The sequence below is a fragment of the Bidens hawaiensis genome, unplaced genomic scaffold (genome assembly GCF_021521415.1).
Source record: "Bidens hawaiensis isolate Kalapana, Puna unplaced genomic scaffold, B.hawaiensis_p1.1 tig00008535_1, whole genome shotgun sequence".
NCBI classification, from domain to species: Eukaryota; Viridiplantae; Streptophyta; class Magnoliopsida; order Asterales; family Asteraceae; genus Bidens; species Bidens hawaiensis.
Window position 1 is genome coordinate 205912 of NW_027491610.1, and position 25617 is coordinate 231528.

The 25617-nt window shown below is 32.5% G+C and overlaps 3 protein-coding genes across 3 annotated transcripts; 1 reads left to right on the plus strand and 2 right to left on the minus strand.

The window, feature by feature from the left end:
* Positions 1 to 8676: 8676 nt before the first annotated feature.
* LOC143529343 (carbon catabolite repressor protein 4 homolog 1-like) lies at positions 8677 to 14113 on the plus strand. Its single transcript, XM_077025162.1, has 11 exons — positions 8677 to 9293; positions 10909 to 11671; positions 11820 to 11906; positions 12021 to 12104; positions 12189 to 12275; positions 12389 to 12475; positions 12703 to 12756; positions 12854 to 12945; positions 13036 to 13150; positions 13528 to 13675; positions 13808 to 14113. The coding sequence occupies exons 1-11, from the start codon at positions 9136 to 9138 to the stop codon at positions 13951 to 13953; spliced, it is 1821 nt and encodes a 606-aa protein (XP_076881277.1). The 5' UTR covers positions 8677 to 9135; the 3' UTR covers positions 13954 to 14113.
* Positions 14114 to 14970: 857 nt separating this feature from the next.
* Positions 14971 to 17572, minus strand: LOC143529344 (putative protein kinase At2g41970). Its single transcript, XM_077025163.1, has 7 exons — positions 17408 to 17572; positions 17079 to 17335; positions 16118 to 16244; positions 15757 to 16030; positions 15451 to 15583; positions 15180 to 15266; positions 14971 to 15099 (listed from the first exon to the last, which is right to left on the minus strand). Exons 1-7 carry the CDS (start codon positions 17499 to 17501, stop codon positions 14971 to 14973), a joined length of 1101 nt encoding a protein of 366 aa, XP_076881278.1. The 5' UTR covers positions 17502 to 17572.
* A 2991-nt stretch (positions 17573 to 20563) lies between these two features.
* LOC143529346 (E3 ubiquitin-protein ligase SINAT2-like) lies at positions 20564 to 25110 on the minus strand. The gene is made up of 4 exons (XM_077025164.1): positions 24904 to 25110; positions 22869 to 23147; positions 21734 to 22120; positions 20564 to 21082 (listed from the first exon to the last, which is right to left on the minus strand). Exons 2-4 carry the CDS (start codon positions 23067 to 23069, stop codon positions 20762 to 20764), a joined length of 909 nt encoding a protein of 302 aa, XP_076881279.1. The 5' UTR covers positions 23070 to 23147; positions 24904 to 25110; the 3' UTR covers positions 20564 to 20761.
* Between the last annotated feature and the right edge of the window lie 507 nt (positions 25111 to 25617).

Below are 25617 nucleotides of genomic sequence, written 5' to 3' on the forward strand. Positions count from 1 at the left end.
CGTTTTTTTATTCTCATAAAAAATCGTCGTGTCTTTTTGTTTATTATTGTACTTTATGTTTATTTTCATTATTGATTATGTCTTTTTTTCTTTATATTGTGTTATATTACTCAACATTGTGTTATATTTTGTTCGGCATTGTGTTATATTTTGCGATCTATTGTTTCTGTTTTTAGTTATAATTGTGTATTTTGTTCATTTTCATCATTTTGTATTTGATATCGGCATTGTGTCTTTCGTCATTTGTTTCTATTTTTTTATTTATTTTATATTTTTTTAACAGGAATGATGGCGGAAACATTTTAGTTTTTAATTTTTTTCCGTTTTATTTATATTTTGAGTATGATTTTTTTTATTACTTTTGAATTATTTTTAATGGGTTTTTTGTATGATAACAAATCCTTCTAACACTTTTTATTTTTGTCTCAATTTGTATTTTAACTTTACCTCTAAACTTAAACAGCTAGAGGGTCAAAACGTAAAAGTATTATAACACTTGTTAACTTAAAAAAGATTTAAATGGGCTTGGTGATTAACACATCATTTACGATACTACTAACTCAACACCGTCATCGCCAACATTGACACACCTACCATCGCTATTGTCGCCATTTCGCAGACGTCGCTTCCACCACCACCATAATTCGTTTATAAAACAAGTAAACTAGTAAAAATCATGTCGTGTTTACGTTTTGTTAATAATTAATAACGGAAAGTCAATATAATTAAAGACTTTGTTTTCTCATGTGATGGGGCTTCAATCTCGTATTCTCGTTGATGACAAAGAAACATTAAGTTAATTAAACTTAATTAGAGAGTAGTCAACTACAAATGAAGGTGATGAAGTCAAACTTACACGTTCTTAGAATCGGTAATAACTAATAACATATATATTACATATGACTCATTTTGAACAATATACCCCATCGTGTTCTTGACTTTATTAATGAATATAATATAATCATTTTGACTCGTTCTTATTAAATCTAGAACACATGTTTTTGTATAGCAAACGACAACTAAATTGAAGTTTAATTTAATAATACTAATGATCAAAAGCCAAATCTAAGAAGGCAACTAATATTATATTGTAACTAATAACTAATATAATCATCTTGAGTAGACCACAGTCTTTGTAAAAGTAGGTGTAGAACTCAAGTATTCGCTACTAGATATTGTGTCAAGAAGGAATTCCACCTAACTGGAATCGATCAAAGGTAATCAATCTTAATTAGAATCGAATTCAGTCAACCCGAGCCAATTTTGATTTAGATAATTAAACATAATTTCTTGTATCTTTCTTATTTATATTGATATTCACTTATTTTATTACAAATATTGGTAAACTGATGATACTTAACATATTATTACTCGAAAATTACTTTCTTTATAATTTGTCATGTTCGAGTACTCCCTGAGTAATCCACATATACCGTGTACTCGTAACTCCTTAGTTGACCGACTTAAGAGCGCCTAGTGACTTCTACAGCCATTTATACAATAATCTTTTTTTTTTAACTTTAACGAGTCATCGAATGATCAAACATTCTTATGGCACACATCTCTTTGCTATAAAATATCATACAACTAGTTTCTCTACCCGGCGCGTTGCGCCGGGGCAGCTGACAAAACCCCAACGTTGAAACCCAGGCGTTGGTTAAACTCGAGCGTTACTACATGAGTTAACATGAATTCGGTTAGTACCGGTTGCGTTCGCTACGAGATAGAATTTGAGCGTTAAAACCCAAAAAATTAATTCGCCAAATTAACATATAAAAACATTAACATATAAGAAAACAAAAATATTGAAAATGATGTTTATTTGATTGGCAAATCCTGTCGGTGGTAAACCCACGCGGTGTCGGTCTCGAGCGTTGAGGAGGTAACTTGCCACGAATTCGGTTGGTTTCCATTACGAGTATCATGGTTATTGAACTAAAAAATTAAAAATAAATAAAAAAATTGACAGTGTGTTGACGCAGATTCGGTCGGTTTCGGTTACGTTCGTTATGGTATCAGAAACCAAAACAAAAGGATCGATAAAACCCAAATGTCGCGGCAGAGAGTCGATAAAACATGAGTGTTGTTGTTTCGGGAGTTGCTACGGTGAATTGACACAATAATTGTTTAATTATAAATTAAAAAAAAACATAAAAGTAAATAACTTGGCCAATCACACAAGACCAAGTGGACCAATAATACTATTACGTCACCAAACTTCTCTTTTATATTATATAATAATTTAAGACATATGGTTGAACCATCTAATATCCTAATATCATTAACTTTTTAAAGAAATACACAAATTAACATAGTCTTTCACTATATATGATATTGTTTTTCGTGTATGTGCTCTTCAAAGACCAATTTTTGCATTGCAACAACTTTTTCATTGACTGGACAAAGTGTTGTGATGAATTCAAATGCCTTGTTGAAAATGTTAGATACAATGTTATAAACTCGTCCGTCAACACCAACTATTAGTGACTATTTTTTTATTGGACGCGTCATGCTAAAAGTAATGAGCGGGGTCATAAGGGGCTCTACCTCTTTGTTTATGTCTTATTTAGGAGCACATAATTGTAATAAACATGCTAGGTCATCCGTAGTAGAGGGGCCAAAAGCGCGTCTTTTTTCCTCTCACAACATGGCCTTTTGCCAGTTTTATGCATAGTAGTTGAAGCGCGTATAACAGATAAATAATTTTAAAATTGTTTAAATAAACTAATTCAAAGAGGTCGGATGATGGAGGTTGGTTGAATTAATGATATGACGACCTTCTTATCGCCCAGGACACTGTCATCGGAAAATCAAAAAGAGACAAGACACCCCATGTTGGTGACATGTGTAGCGGTGTTGCAGCGTTTTAGGGGTGTCACATAGGAAAAAAGACCCTGCGCATTCCATTTTGTAAATAAACACTCTATTTTAATAAAATAAACTTTGAAAAAAAATATATTACAACAGTTAGGCAAACGTCTATTCCACTTTAACAAGAATAAAAAAAAGTTGATGTCAAGCATTGATTCATGTTCCTCCTTTTTGCTATTCTACTTTTCTTCTTGTTCTTCTTGTTAAAAGACTTGAGAAATTCAAACTCAATACTGTAGCCCTTTTTAGCTTACTTCACAATCTTCAGATTCAAATGATAATACTTTACCCATTTATACAATACAATAAGCAAATGACACAATATATTTATTCATTATATTTATTGTTTTGGTTTGGTTGAGGGTGCATAAATGTTTTCTTTATTTTAATCAGGTTCAGAAAAAATAAAACACGAGCAAAATAAGATTTGATTTCGTTTTTGAGTTTAGAATATGGTTAGCATTCAAACCGAAGTCAAAATTTATATTTGAATTTCGTTTGTAACTTTCAAACTATGTCATGTATGTAACTGAGTCAAGCACGAGCTCAACTGTTCAACTGGTTATAATTTCTCTATTTATTAAAGGGCATTCACATTGAAGTCTCTACATTCATATTTTCTATATACTATAGAGATAAACATAATAAACAAAACATTCAATTGGGTTTTCTATAGTTGAGAAAAATCAAGGTGGTGAATTGATATAAATGTATTTGAGTAAAAAGATTAATTTTGGAATAAACTCTTGATTCTATTAATCAAACAAATAATTGGCATGAGTGGGTAAGGCCGGCATAGTTAAAAAGTTTATACCTTAGACTACTTTAGTAATAAATTTACAACTATTAGGATCATGTATTTTATTATTGAACATTAAGAATCAATGGTACAATATCAACAACGTATAGCAACTAACGAACCTATTAACTATTAAAAATAAAATATTGAAAAAGAGATCCTATAATGTGAATACAGTGATATTTTTTTGGCTTCTTTTGCATTTGATATTCCACTTTTAGCAATTTCCATAGAGAAAGCGATACTTCCTCTAAGTCAAGAAGTCAATGATGCAAGATTAGACGTATGTAAATTAGAGGAAACAAAAGACAATTCCCGTGTAACCTTCAGGCAATTTTGGTTACAATTATTTCATATGACAAATATGACCAAAAAAATAATAATAATTCAAATAACTCTGAAAATAAATGAAACATGAATATAGTTATCATTAATATAAGAATAGCCTCCATTTATTTAAGTTTTTGGTTTTCAAAATTAATTTGATTTGGATTTGCGTTTATGGTATTTATCTGGTATGGTTGTTAGCAAATAAAATAACTTATTTAGACTTACTACGAATTATATGTTTGAAATACGGTATGTGTCACCATGGTTCCAAAGTAACTAAATTATACCAATCCGCTTTAACATATACGACAACTTTAGAAAAAGTGAATTTTGAATTAAACTTAAATTAACGCAAACAAAAGTAACAATTATAACGATTTGCTAATAAATTTGGAAGTCTAATTTGGAACGAAAACAAAATTAACCATTAAACATAATTCGCGTAATTCAAACTTCCACTTCATCTAATATATGCAAGTCTAATCCCACGCCATTTAGATATCCTTGTGCCACATTGTGACAAAAGTATGGATTATGATCAAACACATACGTTGTTCGGAATGTTCAATCTATTCTATGATGATTTTTGGTTTCTAGACAAACACAAAACATTGTTTGTTATTTGTATCAAAAATTAAAACTTGTTTAAGGTCTGAAAAGTGACGAGTTGATCAAGTTTATTACTAATCTAATATTATGATTCCTGAGTAGATCCAGGTTTAGAGGTGCACAAGCTAACCAGTTAGTAATTGGTCCACCACTAACCGGTTTATATATGGTTCTAACTGCCGATTAGTAACCAGATTTTATTATTGATCTCAGAAACCGGTTACAAACCAGTTATATGTTTTTTAAAAAATATTTTTAAATGGTTTTTTCCGGTTAACTAGTTCGGTTATAACCCGGTTATAACCGAAACCGGTTATACCAGGTAGAGGTTTCTTGTCTTAAAACCGGTTAGTAGTCGAACCGACTAACTGGTCTAACTGGTTATTTGACCGTTGACCGATAACCGGTTTTGAATATAACCGATTTTCAACTAACCGGTTAGTGTACCACTACCCGAGTACCCGGGTTTTAAATTACCAGAAAAAAAAAATCGGCAAGTTTTATTTTATTGGCAGCCAAGCCCAATTACTCTACCAGCCCAAACTTAATTTTATTTTCAGCTCATTACTTCATGAGTTATCGGCCCAATTTATTGTTAAAAGTTTACAACAAATTTGCCTACCCAAACAAACAATTTTCGTTTCCTTTTGATGTTGCTACGTGACCAACATTCACAATTCAATTTCATCTACTTTTTGAAGATAACACCAATCTTTATGGTTGTTCATTTTAGCATAAATATTTCTTTTCTAGCTGTTTTTTTTTACAATTGTTTCGTCACTACAAAAAAATAATAACAAGCTAAAGTAAATTATGTTCCACCAAAGCAAGTGTGTTGCAAAACTGCGAGATATATCTAAGGATAAATGCATGATATGCGATTAAAAAATTATGTTAAAATACTATAAAACATGTCTAAAAATGCAACTAATACCGTTTAATTCATATCAACTAGAAAATTGATATCGTATTGCACTAATGTGTCCACTCTAAAGTGTTTATCTTTGGTGTATAGTTTTTTTGGTTGAGCAAAGCATGGGTCAATTTAATCGTGAGCGAACCTGACAAGTTAACATTCTATATCCGTGTATCTCAGTTATCAGAAATATTAGACCGACCCATGTAAATTCAAAACAACGTAATTTTGATGAGTTTCATAACTAAGGTTAAATTATTATTATATTTTTGAACCGCCATATATCACAGGACTTTACTGTCACACCCCGACCAAAGACGGCGGAACATGCCGAGGTGTAACGATTGCCCATAAGCGCATGACACTAATTTAAAGCGACAATATTTAGCAAACTCATTTCATTTCATAACATCGAAAATGTCACATAACAATATTCAAGAGATAGTCAACAACAAGATATAACAAAATATAACAAATCAAATATTGTTCATTTTTGCTAATAACTTAAAGGTCTTGACTTTCGTTTCCTCCACAATCATCAAATCAACCTAGATGCAAACCTGTAACATTTCATAAAATAAAGTTTGTCAACACAAAGTTGGTGAGCAATTCATAAGTTTGAACAATAGATATATAGTATGAAAAGCCACAAAACTAGTATACAAAACCATAAATAATAGCTATAAACTTGGATAAAATAGTTATCGCTAACAAGTTATCGACACCCAACTATAAGGGGTTGCCAAATAGTTTAGGATTTTATAGTTATCGTTAATTGCATTACGTTAACGACACCTTGCCATGAGGGGTTGCCAAATGGTCTAGGATTTATAGTTCCACCATCCAAAAGCGATAAACACATAGACATTTAAGCATAGAACACCAAATCGAGCAATTATTCAAGTAAAGTATGCAACAACGTTTGTGGTTTAAGACCCAAGTATAAAACATTTAGTTTAGATAAGATGAAATGTCACCCCCAAAATAAAAGATAGAAAACGGGGTATGAAGTTACTCACGTTCAAGTAATAAACTTGAAAGTTTGATTATTTGGAGATTTGCCGGACGACGAGTTAACGTATGAAGCCTAGAATAAAACAAGTCTTGGATTTAGAAAGGTTGCCTTGAAGATCTTTAAATAAAATAATTGTTGCAAAAAGTAAACAATTTAAAGTTCGAGGTTTAACATGTAACTATTTACGAATTTATGATAATAACCCTTTAAAAATGTGAGTTTGCTCAAAACCGGGTTAAAGTACCTAACCTTAATATTTACTTAACCAATGTTAAGTAATAAGGTGGGAAAAATGCTAAAATGCAAGTTCCATTGGGACAAAGATACTAAAACGGGTTTTTAACGAGTGTTCGGGTTGTCGGTTCGGGTCTTGATAAATTGTCAAACCCAAAGTCAACTTTCCAAAATATTAATTATTATGAGATAACTCATTAAAACATAATAAACTTAACCAAGTATGTAGATCTATTGTTTTATAACTAACAACGTACGTTAAGCGAGTGTTCGGTTTTGTCGGTCCAAACTATGTTATGAGATCAAGTTGGATCCAACAATTCCAAGTACTTAAGAAAATACTAAAAATCAGTTTGTAAACTATTTTTAAAGAAATATACAAGTCTTGATAGCTAAAAACACACTTGTGTGTCTTAAGCGAGTAAAAATCGGATTGGTTCGGTTTCCATCTCACAATATGTTCCTTGTTGGTCTTCACATGCCCAAATATCATAGATCTTGTATAATAATTTATAAATGAGAAATATTTAAGTTTTACAACTAAAAAGTTAACAACAAGTCTTTTAAGCAAAAGTTTCGGTTTGGTTTGGTTTCCATCTCCTAACGAGTTCATAGATGGATTCCATATGCTTAATATCAAAGAACTTGTAAAAATGATTTTAGAAACTCAAATCTAACATTAAACATGTTTAAACAGCTATTTTTTAACCAAACCAGTAAGCAAAAGTTCGGTTTCCGGTTTAGAGCTATTTGCGATCGAATCGAAGCATAGACTCTAAAACCCATAACCATGGAACTTGTAAATAAGATAAATAAACTAAAATGAGCAGAGGTTAGTCATAAATAATATGTGCAAACAAGTTATGTGTGTGTGTATATATCAAGAACACGAAGTCCTCCATAAAGCCTTGCCTTACGAGGTCGAAACTTAACCGATCGGAACCGGAGAAGCAACTACCAAATTAAACAAGGGGTGTGTATTATATATATGTTGTACCATCATATTCAAGTTTTTGTAATGCTAGATGAACAAGCCAGAATGAAAGACTATGGTTATTTTGACTTGAGAAGTCAAACCTTCAAGAACACATAAATAAACAACCTTGAATCTATGGAGTTTTGAGAGAGAATTTGGAGTAAGAGCAAGAGTAAAATGAAAGAAGATGGGTGTGTATATATAGGGTAAGGATCAATGTTTATTTACAAGGTTCTCTTTTATGTTTTGCATGAAAATAGGTTGGCTAAACAAACAAGCAGAGCACAAAACAACAAACAAAAACAAAATGGTGTACAGGGGGCTCTAGGCGCCCCGCGGCCTCCCCTTGGCCCTCTGGTCGCGCGGCACGGCTTGCCCCAGGGGGGGGGGGCTGGCCCAGCTCGCCTTTTGTGGTTCATTTGTGCGTCCGGAAGTTCGTTTTTATGTATTTTGCTTGTTTTAAGTCCGTTTTCGAATCCGTAAAAAGGGTTTTTCAAATTAAACAAATGGGAATGATTTGGTAACATAAAAATCCAATATTTTATATATCATGAGTTTCGGTTTACAAAACGGGTCGGTTTACAACATAAAACAACACCAAAACGAGTACAATCGAGACCCGAATTTGACAAATGTCACATTTACGCTCGTATCAAAGTGGTATACACCCATACCGGTGTCTATTAAAAAAACGCACATATACCAATATTATATGCTCGTATCTCATGTATGTACGACAGTAAACTACGTATACTGTATGAAATGACTGATATGACAATATGGTAGAGTGCAAACGGTCAAAGGTTTAGCATTATCTTTCTACACATAACTAATTTTAAATAGAAAATCGCAATAACCCATATCACCCTAATCATAGTATTTTTCTTTTATTACTTTGAAAAATAATAATAATAATAATAATAATAATTTTGCATGATTAATATTATTCAAACACACCCAATCACAAGACGACAATCATCAAAAGTGCATCATCTTCTTCTTCCCCAATTTCATTCATAAAACCCTAATCAAATCAAATCAAATCAATCAATTCAATTCTCTCTTCAAAAAATTCAATCTTTTAACTCCATTCATCCATAATCCCTTTATCTCATAATCAAATCAATCAAACCCAATTTCCAATTTTACCCTCCAACCCAAATCCCCAATTTCAAAATCAAAACCTAGGGTTTCTTTATTTTCTTGAATTCAATCCCAATTTCGAACCTTTATGTTGATTTTATCAAATTGGTGACATGTAATGGCGGATCCGCCTATTACCTCTCAACCCTTTGATTCAATTTCATTTTCGTTGAATATTATTGAATTAGGGTTAGGGTTTAATATTATTATTACTATAATTAATTGTGTTGATTAGTAGAAGCATGCTGAGCGTGCTGAGAGTACACCTTCCGTCCGATATTCCGATTGTGGGCTGCGAGCTTTCGCCATACGTTCTTCTTCGACGTCCTGATCAGTCTGTCTTCGCCGATGATGTGCCGGAGTCTGCACCTGTTGATGGGCATTTTTTGAGATATAAGTGGTTAGTTATTGTTGTCTGATCATTTATAGATGTTAAAGTTTGTTCTTGCTTGACAGAATTTAGCTTGTAATAGTTAATAGTTAAATTAAATGCTATATGATGTAAAACAAATTAATGAGGCTCCTTTAATACGGAACCAAAATTGTGAGAACCGCGTAAACACTTGTACCTGTTTAGGGGAACAATGGTAGCTTTATTTATTGTCTGCTCATTTATAGATAGTTACTTTTGTTTCTTGCTTTATCAATTCGGGTTCTTGTTAATAAAGTCTAGTTTAGCTTGTATTAGATTAAATGCCATATAAGTATTCAATAGCAACATATAATAACATAATAACATTACTTAAATTGTGCTCAAAGAATATAAAACAAAGAGATGTCATTTGAACACTAATCTTATCATGTTTATTGGAACGCTAAGATATGATTGTATTTTTATGTTATATGTATGTATGTATATATGTATATAGGTTGAGGGTCTTTCAACGTGGGACCAAAACTGCGAGAACTGCCTAAACACTTGTACTTTAGCTGTGATACATAAGGCAATATAAATCAAAATTTAGTTAGATGCTTCTTGGATCAATGAATTAATCAACTATACACATTAGTTACCATACGAAAACTTGTTTTTTCGCCATAAAAATTTCATCTTTAGTGCACGTGTACATATAAAATGACCAATTTACCCTTTTTAGTAAAGTTTTTTAGGTTATTGCCACAATTCACAGCATACATCAATTCGAGTTCTTGCTTGATAGAATTAAGCTTGTATGAGATTAAATGCTATATAATATATAAAAAAAATTGATGTTGTTTGAACCATAATTTTATCAGATTTTTTTGAATGTTAAGTTATGTCTATATTTTTGTGTTATATGCATATATAGAGAAAGGGGGTCTTTTGATAAGGAACCAAATCTACGAGAACCCCATAAACACTTGTACCTATTGTTTTAACTATGTTACATAAGGTTATATTAGTCAAAATATAGTTACATATCTTTTGGATCAATGAACTGATAAACTATACACATGAGCGAATTCAAATTGCCATTATATGGCAATTAAATCTTTGTATACTATTTTTTTTAAGTTTTGCCCTAGATTACTTACTTCAAATGTGTAATTAACTATGTCTGATACTTATTAGTTATTTGTAACCATATGAAAACATGTTCTTTGCTATAAAATTTCATCTTTAGGGCAAGTGTAAGAAGTAAGAATAAATGACCAATTTAGCCTTTCTAGCAAAATTTCATAGGTATTTACCACAATTCATAACGCACATCTTCTTAGCGAGAATGTCCCTTTTACTATTTTCGTTTATTAGCCCCTTAAGTAATTAGAAATTCCATATGTAAACATGTTAATCTTAGTGCAAGTGTAAGAATAAATTGACCAATTTACCCTTTCTAGCAATATTTTATAGTTTCTTACTTCTTAGTTCTTGCCAACATTTCACGACACATCTTCTTTCTTTAACAAGAATGTCCCTTTTACTCTTTTTGTTTATTACCCCCTTAAATTTTCATAATACGCGAATAAATACATATAAACACCCCTTTTATCATTATTAAAGTATTAATCAGCTTACAATTTGTCTAATTATTCAGGTACCGTATACAAAGTGACAAAAAAGTTGCAATTTGCAGCATACATCTATCAGAACAAGCCACTTTACAATGTTTAGGTTGTGTTAAAGCCAAAATACCCGTTGCCAAAAGCTACCATTGTTCCCCTAAATGTTTTTCCGACGCATGGCAACACCATCGTGTTCTTCACGAACGTGCTGCGACTGCTATTGCTGAAAATGGAAACGAAGAAGATGAAATGTTCGGTCGATTCGATAACAATAATAATAATAATAATAATAATAATAATAATAGTAATCAAACCTTATCTAGTTCACAATCTCTCCCAAGCCTTGCAAACGGTGCATCCACACTGTTATATCCTGCATCTGTGACACAGAGGAATGGTGGTGAAACATGGTTTGAAGTCGGGCGGTCCAAAACCTACACACCAACCGCCGATGATGTCGGTCATGTTTTGAAGTTTGAATGTGTGGCTGTTGACTTAGAAACAAAGTCAACAGTTGGACCATTGAACACTATACTGACATCACGGGTGATCCCAGCTCCATCCCCTAGCCCTCGGCGGTTGATTTCAGTTGGTAGCGCTGACGTGACGGCCGGGAATTTGGATTCCTCCTTGGGAAATTTTACAGTGTTGTCATATAATATTTTGTCCGACACGTATGCCACAAGTGATTTATACGGTTATTGCCCTTCGTGGGCCCTTTCTTGGCCCTATCGTAGACAAAACTTGTTACAGGAAATCGTTGGATATCGAGCGGATATAATTTGTCTTCAAGAGGTAATATTATATTGTCTGATAACTAGTTTATAATAACTATTTTATTATTTAGGGGTCATAATCATTTTGGATAATCTTGATATTAGTCTCTTCAAGAAAACTACTTTATCAAAGGGTAAAGTAAAATTACTTATTTACCCTTTTTTAGGTTCAAAGCAATCATTTTGAGGAATTTTTTGCCCCCGAGCTTGACAAACATGGATATCAGGCTCTATATAAAAAGAAAACCGCTGAGGTTTGTTTCACACTTTATCATTTTTGTAAGATTTTGTTGTGATTTACACGTGACACTTTTGATTAATATTCTTAAAAATGAGTTTTTTTAATTCTAGTGCGTGTTTGGTTACAGGTTTTCAATGGCAGTATTATGACTATCGACGGATGTGCGACATTTTTCCGACGAGATAGATTTTCACATGTCAAAAAATACGAGGTATAGTTATAAATATTATATTTTTCTTTAAATAATGTTTTAGTACCATCATTTTCCTAACTGTACATTAGTTTGCACATGTAGGTTGAGTTTAATAAAGCTGCACAGTCTTTAACTGATGCTTTAGTTCCTAGTGCTCAGAAGAAAACCGCTCTAAGTCGGTTGGTTAAGGTATATTGCTAATTGCATACAGTCTTTTTATTATTATTATTTATGTTATGCTTTTGCTTTTATTAATTGGTTTAATGTGTTGATTTGTGTACAAACTTTATGGTTTGGAACAGGATAATGTTGCACTAATTGTTGTTCTAGAAGCAAAGTTTGGTGATCTTGGTGTTGATAATCCAGGAAAGCGGCAACTTTTTTGTGTGGTATGATGCTATCAATTTATTTACTTATTATTTAGATAGTCAGTTTCGTACTAAAAAAAGATTATTAAATGGTAAAACTAAATATTGAGACTTTTACTCCCAACTCACATAATTTGTCACACTCACAACTTATTATCTGATTGTTACATCTTCAAATAATATACATTATTGAATATGGAATCTTTTATTAATGTTGAAAATAATATTTTTACTTCTATGGCGTGTAGGCAAATACACATGTGAACGTTCAACAAGATCTAAAGGATGTCAAACTATGGGAGGTAATTAATTATCTTGAGCTCTAGTTAGAGAAAGTATCAGTTTTTATTAATATATTATATATTTTCTTAACAAATTCGAGATAATTTCAATTTTCAGGTTCATACTCTATTAAAAGGTTTGGAAAAGATAGCTGCAAGTGCTGATATACCAATGTTAGTTTGTGGCGATTTTAACTCGGTTCCTGGAAGGTTTGTTGTTTATTTCTTTTGTCATCAAGATAATAAAAAAGCATTTCATTTCAGTTTCATCTAAATTTGAATCTTTCGAATTTATTGCAGTGCTCCTCATGCGCTTTTAGCAATCGGTAAAGTTGACCCGATCCATCCAGATTTAGCGGTTGACCCTCTTGGAATTCTTCGACCCGCCACTAAATTGACCCACGCTCTACCCTTGGTAATATTAATATTTAATTATTTGTCAAAGTTTTCCTACTAAAACTATTGGCACAAATGGTTTGGGTACTAACTTCAAAACAGATGATCCTTGTGTATATATTTTTTTGTTCAAGGGTACTTTGGTCATTTTGCCCAAACTTAACAGAAAAGTTAACAGAAGTTAGTGTTAAACCCAACCTTGTTACAAAATTAAAACCACAAACCCCAAACATGCAACTTTTTTAAGGTAGTATCCAAAACTGTTACTTTGCCTAAACCACAGGGACCATCTGTGTAATTAACGCTTATTGTTATTGCTATTATTATTATCATTATTAATTTATTTTTATTTTTTTTAAAAAGTTTGAATCTTGATGATGGGTTTGTGTTTAACAGGTGAGTGCATACTCGTCTTTTGCAAGAATTGGAGGTGGTCTCGGTTATGAACAACAAAAGAGTAGAGTGGACCCCGCTACAAACGAACCGTTATTTACAAATTGCACACGGGATTTCATTGGTACCCTCGATTACATATTTTACTCGGGTACGTTTTCAAATTTTGTAATACTTAGATAAAATGACCAAAAAGGCATCTCTTTGATCAAGGAGTGTGCTTTTCGATATTATTTGAATACTTGTTTAAATTGTTAATTTACCAGTCTTGTATATTATGCAGCGGACAGTTTGAGTGTGGAATCTTTATTGGAGCTTTTGGATGAAGATAGTTTAAGGAAAGATACCGCGCTTCCTTCACCAGAATGGTCTTCTGATCACATCGCATTAATGGCTGAATTTCGTTGCAAACCGAGAACTAGACGTTAATCTTGGAGTTAGAAGTTTAAAAAAAGAAGAGAGAAAGCAATGGGCAGAAGCTTTTAAATGTAAGAAGAGTAGATTAAAAGCTGTTATTTAATCTACTGTTGTATCATGTTATCATTACCATTCTCCCATATATATATATATATATAAATATATATATATATATATATATATATATATATATATATATATATTTATGTTTTTATTTTTTTAAATAGAAGGATAATTTGAATGATATCAGGCTTCAATATAATGCCCCCCTGTAAATTTTTCTTTTTTAAGAGAATTTGATGTTTATTTCTTGACTTGAGTCGGGGTTTTTTTTTGGCCTAAGTAGCCTTCTATAGATGATGATGGGGGCGCTAAATTTAAGCAAACAAACGAACATGTTTTCTTATTATCGCTAAGAAAATTAGCATGTCTGTACACATTTGTTAATATTCTTAGCGGGCACCAATTAAAAGTAAATGATAACGAAACTAAATCTAGGCAATACCTCACGGGCAATTAGGAATTTAGTATTATTAATAATTTAATAATTAACAAATAAATGAGCGGCACATGTATATATCCGTTTTAAGTTGTGTCCGTCTTTGTTGGTTTGTCAAATAAACGAATGTAAATGAACTTTCTGTTTGAACGGTTTATTAAATGTTCGGTTTGTTTAAAGGTTTAGTGTCAAAGTCACATTTTATCTTTCTATGAAAGATTACTATAGCAAAAACATATATGCCTTTAGTATTTCATATTAGCCATTTCATGTTTTCATGCACTTATATTGATCAATCTTATCAAAAACTTTTCATTCTTACAACAAAAACTGTCACAGATGCTCACAAATCAATCAATATCATCACTAAAATTACAACAAATTACAACAAATTACAACAAATGGGCTCTCTATACCACCAGTTCTACTTCTGGATAATGCTACAAACAGTACAATTGCACAATTAATTTCTAGTACATTTCAAACTAGGTTTCCTAGATAAAAATCAAATAATATTTCTAGAAATTTAATCAAGGAGCTTGATGTTCCGAGCCTGTTGGTTTTGCATTGTACAGTGGCTGCAAAGCCTTCACAACGATTGTCATATTCGGCCTGAAATCGGCTTCATATTGAACACATAATGCTGCAACCGCTGCCATCTGAGTATAAACACAAGTATGAACACTCTATATTTATCATCTTAACTTTTTATAAAAGTTTTTAAAATATATGAATGGACCTTTGCAACCGCTTTTGGAGGGTAGTCATTATTTAACTTCGGATCGATACACTGTTTTACTTTATCCTCACTTAACTTCGGTGTCGCCTGTAAAAATTTTTTTTTCAGAAAACATTAAAGCCAAAATGACCAATTTGCCCTTAAACGGTATCGAGTTGTTCACAAGATTTCTATTTTTCATCCATTATTGAAGGGCAATTTGGTATTTCACAAAAGTTGAGAACTTTAGTATTAAAGATTATTATTATTATTAACAAGACAAAAGACATACCCAAGTAACAAGACTTTGTTGACCTTTAGGCATTGTGTGGTCAACCGGTTTTCTTCCGGTCAAAAGTTCTAGAAGAACGACTCCAAAACTATAAACATCACTTTTCGAAGTTATCTGCCCCGTCATTGCATACCTGAACCAGAAATCATTAATGATATTAGAATGAAAGCCAATATTAACCCTTAATTATTTATAATAGGATCGACCGAGAAATGTTTGTAGGTCAACCCAGCCCGTAATAAACAAACTTGGCCTGTAAACGAACAACGAACGCGAACGACGCATACAGGCCTAAAACAAACTTACTCTGGAGCATGGTAGCCAAATGTTCCCAAAACTCGAGTCGAATGCAAACGGGCTGCAGTATCAGAAGACTGACTGCTCAAATTAAAATCAGCCATCTTTGTGTCACATTCATCAAATAATAAAACATTGCTGGACCGAACATCACGATGTACAATCGAAGGTTGAACCTTTTCATGTAAATACTCAAGCCCTTTTGCTGCACCATATGCAATTCTAACTCTTTGAGTCCAGGTCAGCACAGGGCCCGGTTCTGCCCCTTGTACACCCTTTCTTCCTAGAAAAAGACACCAAACTATTTTGTAAATTTTGAGACCGAAAGTATAGAATTGCAAAATATATATATATATATATATATATGTACCGTGTAATACATCATGCAAAGAACCCATGGTTGCATATTGATAAATCAAGATTCGGTTGTTTGCTTCCAAGCAATAACCGAGTAACTCAACGAAATGATCGTCTTTTAGCCTTGAAACGTTGGATAACTGCATATTATTCATAAAAGGTGAAACATGCATATTAGTAACAATCTTGAACCAAAATATTGTTAATGCTTAGTTAACATAATGTCGGAGGTGGCAAGATGAGCAGATGGTTGAAATGGTCAAATGGTGTCGGGTTTGCACGGGTATATTTCGGTCAAAACGATCCGGGTTGGGTCGGGTTGACCCGTTAAAACGGTTTTCATAAAGAATTAGTTACACGGATGTTCCTGTGGTTTCGTAACATTGTAACTTTATTCCCCAAGTTCCAAAAATTAGAGATTTAGACCAACTGTTTGCTCCAGCGTAAGTCTGTTGGTTCGTGTTTTGGACAAATATGAAGGGGTATTCTGGTCAATTTCACATGCACTTAACACAACAAGTTAGCCTCCATCCCTTATATGGACCAACTTTATTATAATCATAATCTACTGGTTAACCTTTTTAAGTTCATTTCTTTGATATGACCCGTTTGAGATGACACACAAATGAAATTGACCCGCTCAACGAAACGGGCCAAATTATCTCCTCGACATATATATTTTGTTGTGCCAAATCGTGTCTGTCTTATAACATCATCAAATTAATTTGCACAATGCAATCTATTGTTTAAGGTTATGTTTGGATTTGCATTTTGAAATAATGATTTTCTGATTATTGTAACTTAAAGTGGCACTAATCAGTTTCATACCAACTGCAAAACAAGTTATCATCTAAACATATACAAAGTGACTAATTTACCCTTTCCTTTAATCTGCTAATTCCTTAAATTTCCATATTTACCAAACACTCAAACATCTTATTATCCGATTCAAATTTCAAACAACAAAATCTCACCTGGGCTACAAAATCATTATCAGGCTCAGGTGACGAGCTTGTATCCAGCTTTTTAACTGCTACTTCTTCACCAGTACTTAACTTTCCATAAAAAACCCGACCATAAGAGCCTTCGCCAACCAAAGACCTTGTACCAAAATTACTTGTGATCTTATTTAACTCGTTTAATGATATTTCTGGTTTGTCAATCGGTAACGGCTTTTGAGCCGGCCCACTTCTTGCAGGGCCCGTGTTCCTTGGCTCTCCTCTACTACTTCCTGTAAAACAAAAACTTTAGGCTATGAATTATGTCTCTCATATTATGTATGATATTATGAATATTGTTGTACCTCCATAAGGCGGTCCTCGAGGTGCTGCTGTGGTGACATTGTTGGAGGCTGCACCATCATAGGTGTCCTCTTCAGAACCTCCACAGCAAGACATCCTTCAAATAGAAGGTTTATGCGAATTCACCAAAAAAAAACTCTCTTTTCACCAAACCATAAACTTTTGTTTTTGATGATGCTAGCTCCCTAAAGGAATCCCTGCATATATTACGCATTGAGGCATGCACTTCAGTAAACACTTAGTATGCATATATAAACAGATTTAACCATTGGAAAAAATTACCAAAATAACTATGTATGAATGAATGAATGAATGAATTCTTTTTCAAAAATAGACATTTACTCTTAGCCTACATGACCATGAACATTATTAAATTTTAGCCAATCAAAAATCGCCACATATGCTAAGTAGGCTAAGCCTTAGTTACCACTTTTTGGCACTAAAATTGATAGAAATTTAGTGGGGCCCACCCTCTAACCAACCAAGAGTTAGCACGTGTCACAGGTAGGCTAACCTTAGCCTACAAATGCAATTCCTTAGCTGCTTATCTTGTAGGTTAAAATTAACCTCGTGTCAACTCATGGTTGGCCAATACTTTTTATGATTTTCTAAGCCAAAAAGAACCGGCATAGCTGGCTTATCCCTCGTGGCACAATCTAGAAAGAAAGTTGTAGGCTAAAAGTCATTAATGTGTATCTAAGTATCTTTGAAAAAAAGGGTCAATGTATATTGTGTATTTTGGTAATTTATTTTCCCATTTTTAACCATTGAGGCAATTCATCAAACATGCATATATAAATAAATCAAACAAAACCAAAACACGGTGTACGTAATTCAAATATACAACAACATACCTCAAATTCAAGATTTTGGCGCCAACAAACAACAATGACCGACCTAATAATAATAATAATATAGGGGGGATGAAATCAATGAATGAAAGAAACAAAAGATGGAGAATTCAGAGCTTTGACGGACAAACGGACGGGGAGAGAAGATTGAAACCGGAGAATTTTGGGTTTGGGATCCTTTTTTTTTTCTTCTTGATTTCTCTCTCCTCACTCTCTCTCGCTGGATTTAGAAACAACACATACAAAACTCTAAAGAAGAGATTTTTCTTTGGAATACGCGGGAATATCGGGTATTTGTTCTTTAATTTGAGCATGCATGTGTATGCATTATATATACATACATGTGCATTGGTTTCATGAATGCACGTTCATGGAATCTTTTTTTTTTCGTTAGTTAGTTGAAGATATTGGGTCACTTGTTGGATCCGATTAATATTTTCTCCCTACATGCATTGGACGGGTAAGTTTGCATATTAAAAACTTCTTTTGAACGACCAACGAATAAAGTCTGGCTACTTTAATAACCCAATGGCAATATACAATCTCATATGTCCGTGATCGCAAATCGTGCTGGACAGCCAAGTCCACCGTCTCCTATTACGGGGAAACCATCGCCTGAATGACCACTGTGATAAGTCTCGGTTAAAATCGAATTCAAACTTGAGAATTTGCAGCCTTCGGCGCAAATGAGACATTACTAAGTTTGCATATTAATAATGATCCATGTAATATGTTTCGGTTGTATAGTTTTTGACATTTTTTTACACACACACCAAAAAAAACAAAAAAAAAACAACTCTTCAAATTAGCCAAAGAAACAAAAATACATGTAAAACAATAACCAATAGAACTTGAACACATAATCTAACTTAAGGCATCAAGACAGCTATGCAAATTAAACTAAGTTAGCACCTCTCTAATAATAACAAGTGTCTAAACAGAGATACACGGGTGTCTAAACATGAATAAACAATTTGTCTTGCGGCTCTTGCCTCCTTTCCAAAAAAAAAACATAAAAGGATGTGTCGGGCACTGAACTTGACCAAGCACCAAAGGTGAGGCATCACCTTAGCCTTACCCTCTAGCATACAACGCATCTTTGTAGCATGTTATTTATTCACGTTTAGACACATGTGTAGCCCAGCTAAGACACTATAATTAAGGGAGGTGACAACTCACTTATTCTTGGTGCCTGGTGGTGCTTTAACGGTTACTTGTTGAAATTCAATTGGGTGTGCCTATTCTGGTTGAGTTTTCATTCTTTGCTTATTTTGAAAAGCTTTTCGTCAAAATGTCTATTTTGGTAATTTTTCTTATTTTATATCTCCAAAAAAGAAAGTTTTATTAAAGATGTAGGCTTGGCCACATAAATCATTTTTCACATTTATATTTAGGCTTTAAGTGTTTGTGCCTGAAATGTTTGTGCTTCAAGTCTTTGACAAAATGGCAAAGTCATACACTCATGTTCATAGCCTCATAGGCTAGATTGATTAAAGTTGCAATTCCTTTGTTTGGTCCCCTTTCATAAATTCAGAAGGATTCAATCCTATGAATTTGTGTCATAAAATTTTCGCCTAAAATAACAAATCTATGGTTCCAATTCAGTTGATTCGGACCATAAATCCAATAACAAACAAGTTTATGGGTTTCGGTTCAGTTTTGGTGTTGTGTGAGATGTGTACAAGTGTATATTTTCCTTGTTTTGATAATGTTAATTTGATTGTAGTGTTTTCATTTTTCAGTAACGTTCATAATCATATGCAAGATCTCTTATCCATGTAGTGTTTTCGTTTAATGGAATTATAAATCATAGATCCATATTGAGATCTAACAAGCATATCATACCTATTGAGTTTTGATCTAATAAATTTCCTTTTACGTTTTGAATTTGATAGGAGTTCGTGGAAACATAGGATTAAGGTTAAAAACTTTTAGAGAAATGTATAAATGCTTTATAGGTGGGTCGTATACTCGTAGGGACTTAGTTTTTTGCCTATAGGTTATGTGAAATTTGCATGTGATTGTCTTCTTGTATTTATATTACAGGTTGTTTCTGATGTTATATTTGTCTATTTTTACCTTTTTACCTTTACCACATATGGTACTATTAGTAGTTGTCTATGCACACACAAACCTCATGTTATGCATATTTATTTGTTAATAATGTTTTTTGTGTAAAACATTGTTTTAAGTAGTTTTGAGGTAAAAGAAAAAGAAAAAGAAAAAGACCAAAAAGTTATACAGGTAGCCTCAATAACTATAACCATAATTCATTTAAGTGCTAACCAACAGAATTAACATATAAATGTTAGAATCTGGCAACACATTCATATATTTAAATATCAAATAATTCATAAACAATCATTCCAACAACACAACAATCACATAGTTCATATAACAATACTAAATCACAACACCACCAGCATTCATCGACCGCCGAGCCCAGCCATTAGCCCAATCCAGGCCACCATCTATACAAACCCGACCCCAGTTTGACTATTTGACTCACTGCTCTTTCCATATCCGCCCACTAACTCTTAGTTTAAGTTCTTGCCGATCACCACCCGAGAAAAACAGGGCCAGGTTTCTTGGAATGACAAGCCCGTCTTGACTATCACGAACCTTTCTGTGACTATCACGGATGCTACGTGGGACCCCTTGCCATGTGAATTTACGTCCATACCCTCCAACTTCTAATGAATAACTAAACTTCTTGGCTTCATCATCCTCACCCATGAACCGCAAAAATGATATGTAAACAGGTGCCATTCCGAGCTGAAACGCCTCGAAATGCAAACAGAATTGTCTTCCGTAGCAGTTGAATACCTACACGCGTAAAGAAACCGACTTTATATTACAAAACTACCCTATACTAACCGTTCTAACGTGTGACATGAATTTATGTTTTTGAGTCAAGGGTGTTTATGTGTGTTTAGAAAGTGTTATATTACATTATGACAGAAATAACTAAAAATATATATTGTGTTATATATAAAATATTATAAATAGAACTGTATATAAAAGTAACTACATTTAAGCTCATTTAATAAACAAGCTTCAACTTCTTTTTATAACTTTCGTTTAATATATTAAATATATATTCACATAATAATAACTATTAAATATTAAATTATTATTATTACAAAAATAACTTAAAAATTATATACTTTGTTATATATAAGAATTACAATTACAACTATATGTAAAAATAACAAGTATACAAATAAAAAAATTAAATAACTCATAAAAAATAATAGAGTGAAGCCCGACAGCTCGTTTACATCCCTATGTGATATAGAATTACTAAAACCAATAGTCAGTTGTAATAAATGAGTTGTAGAAAATGGGATTCGGAACAGTTGTAATAATAAGATAACCATATTTGAAGTGTTTAGCAAATTCTAGGTATTTATGAAAAATGAAAAATAAGATAACAAAAATGAAATAACTTGAGAGAAAATAGTTAAAGCAACTTACCGTTAGCATCCATGTGGCATTTTCAACTTCATGCGGATTAGATTTAACATACCGATGATTAAACGTGCATCCATCATGCATATCCACATTATGATCATCTTTCAAATGTGTCACAAGAAACGGGATATCGCCAGTGATTGAACACTCGGACCCCGCATAAGGACAATTGTAGGGACGAAATTGACAATTTTGCTCGTGTTTTAGCTTGCTATAATAAGGAAAGATGTCGTGGCATCCAAGATCTTGGTGTTTACACGGAAGTTCCAAAGATTCGGCTACTTTTTCCAATGCCAAACACCTTATGTTTCCCATTTCAAGACGGCATGTAGGACAAGTATTGTGCACCCGAAGTTTGCAATCCGAGCACAATGTGTGGCCATTTGGACACTACAAAGATATGGAATCAATTGGTTAACTAATCGCCTATTTTGAAGTAACTAACATGAAAAAGAACAAATATAAACTAATTGAAAGAATTGGTCATGGGTTCAAACCCTATATAGTGCAAAAATATTTAGTCATTCAAAATAAAATAAAAATAAAACTTTATTTGTATGTTGTCAAATCAGAACATTTTGACCCGTTATCCACCTTCCAAGTTACACTCATCAATCATCAAATGTAAAGTTTTGTAAATCTACTCAATTTAGCTTTAGAAATTTGCAGAATATAGCGAATTCCTCTAAAAACAAAAGAATATATTCTAAAAAAAAATTTATTAAAAGGTTTTGTAGATGAAGGCAAAAAAGGATGGTTCTTTATAACATAATATCCAATATAGCTTTATAAGTTCAAGAAATAGTGATGCACTCTTAAATCTAAGCAACGTAAACAAGTGAAATTCTGATTCTTGAAAAGCAAGGTTCTTTACAACATAATATACTATTTGACTTAATTCGAGAAAATATTGTTTTTCTGTAAATCTAAGCAAACTTAACATTGAACATTAATTTCCAAAAATGAAGGGAAAAAGAGGGATTCTAATGTTCTATATAATATATTCTATACCGAACTAACGTTTAGATACTTGCAAAATATAGTGATCACCTATAAATCTAAGCGAAGTTAACATGTGAATTGATCATTAATGTCCACCAAAATATATACTTTGTGATAAGTGAAAAAAAAAACAAACCTGGTGAATTGGCGGATAGATCAAAGTAGTGCAAACAGGGCATTCTAGAAGCTCATGAACACCATTTGTTGATTGCATCCCGTGCTTTCCACTTGCAGTCCTTGTAACACTTTTATCGGTCTTTGATGTTGCCACATCATACTTCAAAGTTTTTGGGTGAGACTCGATAACATCTTTACAAGCACTGCCACCTGGCGCCATCGAAATCCCAATAATATTTTTCTTGATTGAAATCCTCAGTTGAATCGTTTTAATACACGATCATAGCTCCAGTATTGTCTGTAAAAACAGAATTTGTAAAGCAAAATATCAGAACATCTGATGTTAAATAACTCAATAACAAGTTCTAAATATTGACCAAACTTGTATAGATTATAAAATAACGGTCAAAGCGAAGCCGGCAAGTCAAAGAATGATAGCTTAATTAAATTTAAATAACAGACTCAATTATTTAATTTTTAAGATTCAAACAAAAAGACAAGTTAAAGACTATTTAAGATTCCTAAATTACCCCTTTCATACCCTTAAAATTGCAATAAGATAGCATATTACAAACATATAAAGGCAAAAAGAAAATTAAAAATTAAATCTTTCGTAATAAGATAGCTAAAGATAAATTGACGTCTTGAATCTTGATTGCAAAAGGTTTACATTAATCTCAATAATATATGACTTTGCATCAAATTGTTACCTACGTAATACGTATCCAAACTTGGTTATTCTGACCTATATAGTCAAAAGATCATAATAATACTCGTTTTTACCAAACACTCGAAATTAATTATTAAGCGTAAACGTGCATCCAAACAGTGAGATTTTTATATCTTAAGCTAGATATCTAAATTACATTTTAATAATGAAAGACATATAATTTTTGGAATAAAAGCATTCACCGACAAAACCTTAAATGAAAACTGACACAGTCTAGTAGATGAAATTCAAAACTGGTAATTAATAATATATAGATTCTCACACCAACCATTTTCAATAATATCAGGCATAACATTGACTTATATTGTCACAAATTTTCCAATCTTCAAGAAACTGCAAATAAACTAAGAGCAGTTCTAACTTTTAAGCATATAATAATCGATCCAAACATATATTATATTGCATAAAGAAGATATGATTAGAGGGAACAAAATAGATCTATCAACAACAACTAATAGATCATCAATTTCAGTCATCACCGGCTTAAAAGGATGTTACTTTCAAGATTAGTTAGCTACTTTTGGTACCAATAATTAAGGTTGAAAATAACATGTGCTAATAAATAAACAGAAAAAAAAACAAGCATAATATATGATCACCTAACAAGATCAAAACTCTCATACATGAAGCATCAATCAAGAAAGTTGGTGAATTTTAAAAAGAAAAATAAACAATTAATTAATAATTAGAATAAATTCTTCATTTCTTGTTAAAAACTGGCATTCAAGCTATCCCATGACAACAACTAATCGATCATCCATTTCAGTCATCGCCGGCTTAAAAGGATGTTACTTTCAAGATTAGTTAACTACTTTTGGAGTTTTGGTACCAATAATTAAGGGGACTAATAAATAAACACAAAAATACAAAAAGAAAATATGATCACCCAACAAGATCAAAACTTTTCATACATGAAATTCTTAGGTATCAAATCAACCTAATATTCTGCAATTGGCAAGAAAGTTGGTAAATTAAAAATGAAAAATAATAATAAATAAATAAAACAAAACAATTAATAAAAAGAAAATCTTGATTTCTTGGTATATACTGGTATTCAAGATATCTAAACCAAATATGATGAAAACCCTAAATTGCAATCTTGAACATGATGAAAACCCTAAATTGGCAATTTGGAACCCAAAATCAAAATCCACCAAATTTGAAGAATTGGGTATTTTAAAAAATTGGGGGTTTTATTAAAAAACCTAATTTGTGATGAAAGAAATCAATATAACAACAAACACAGTTGGGAATTTGAATATTTTGATTAAAAATCTAAACTTTATGACAAAAAAACATGAAAAAGGAGAAATTAGAGAGATACCCAGTTGAGATTATGGAGCACATTGTTGAAATCTGAAATAATCTTGAAGAAGAGAAGAAAAGATTGGATTTTTATGATAATGGGGTTTGGAAAATAATAATAATAATATTAACCGCGGTTGCGAGAGTAAAGACGGAAGTGGAGGCCCGGAAATGACGCATGCGGAAGAGAAGAGATTGAGATTTCAAAGGAGGGTTAAATTCAAGAAACATGAGTCCTAAGTAATATTATTTGAAATTACTAAAAGGTGTGCCCGCGCGTTGCGGCGAGACTCACCGTGGATTAGCTAGGTACGAGTAAGGTTCGTGGCTAAGACGCAACGAAAATTCGATGACATCTGTACGGTGAGGGGGGGGGGGGTATGGAAACAAGTTGCCACACAATACTCGTTTATGTTATTTATTAATCATCTCATGATATATTATATACAACTTTTCTATTAGTTTCTTATTAATATAATATTTTACAAATTACATAGTAGCAGCTAGTGTAGTCTATCTATGTATTAATCCTTACACATGTGAAAGTGTAAAATAAGTGATACTTTAGCATCAATATATATTAGATTATATAGTAGAAAAGCCCGCGCGTTGCGGCGGGGACATAAATGAAATCGCTCGCCGGTTGTTCGGTTCGTTACGGTATCGCATTTGCTATAGCAAAATTTACAGTTGGTATGGTTTACGATATAAAAAGTAAGAAATTTATGCACCA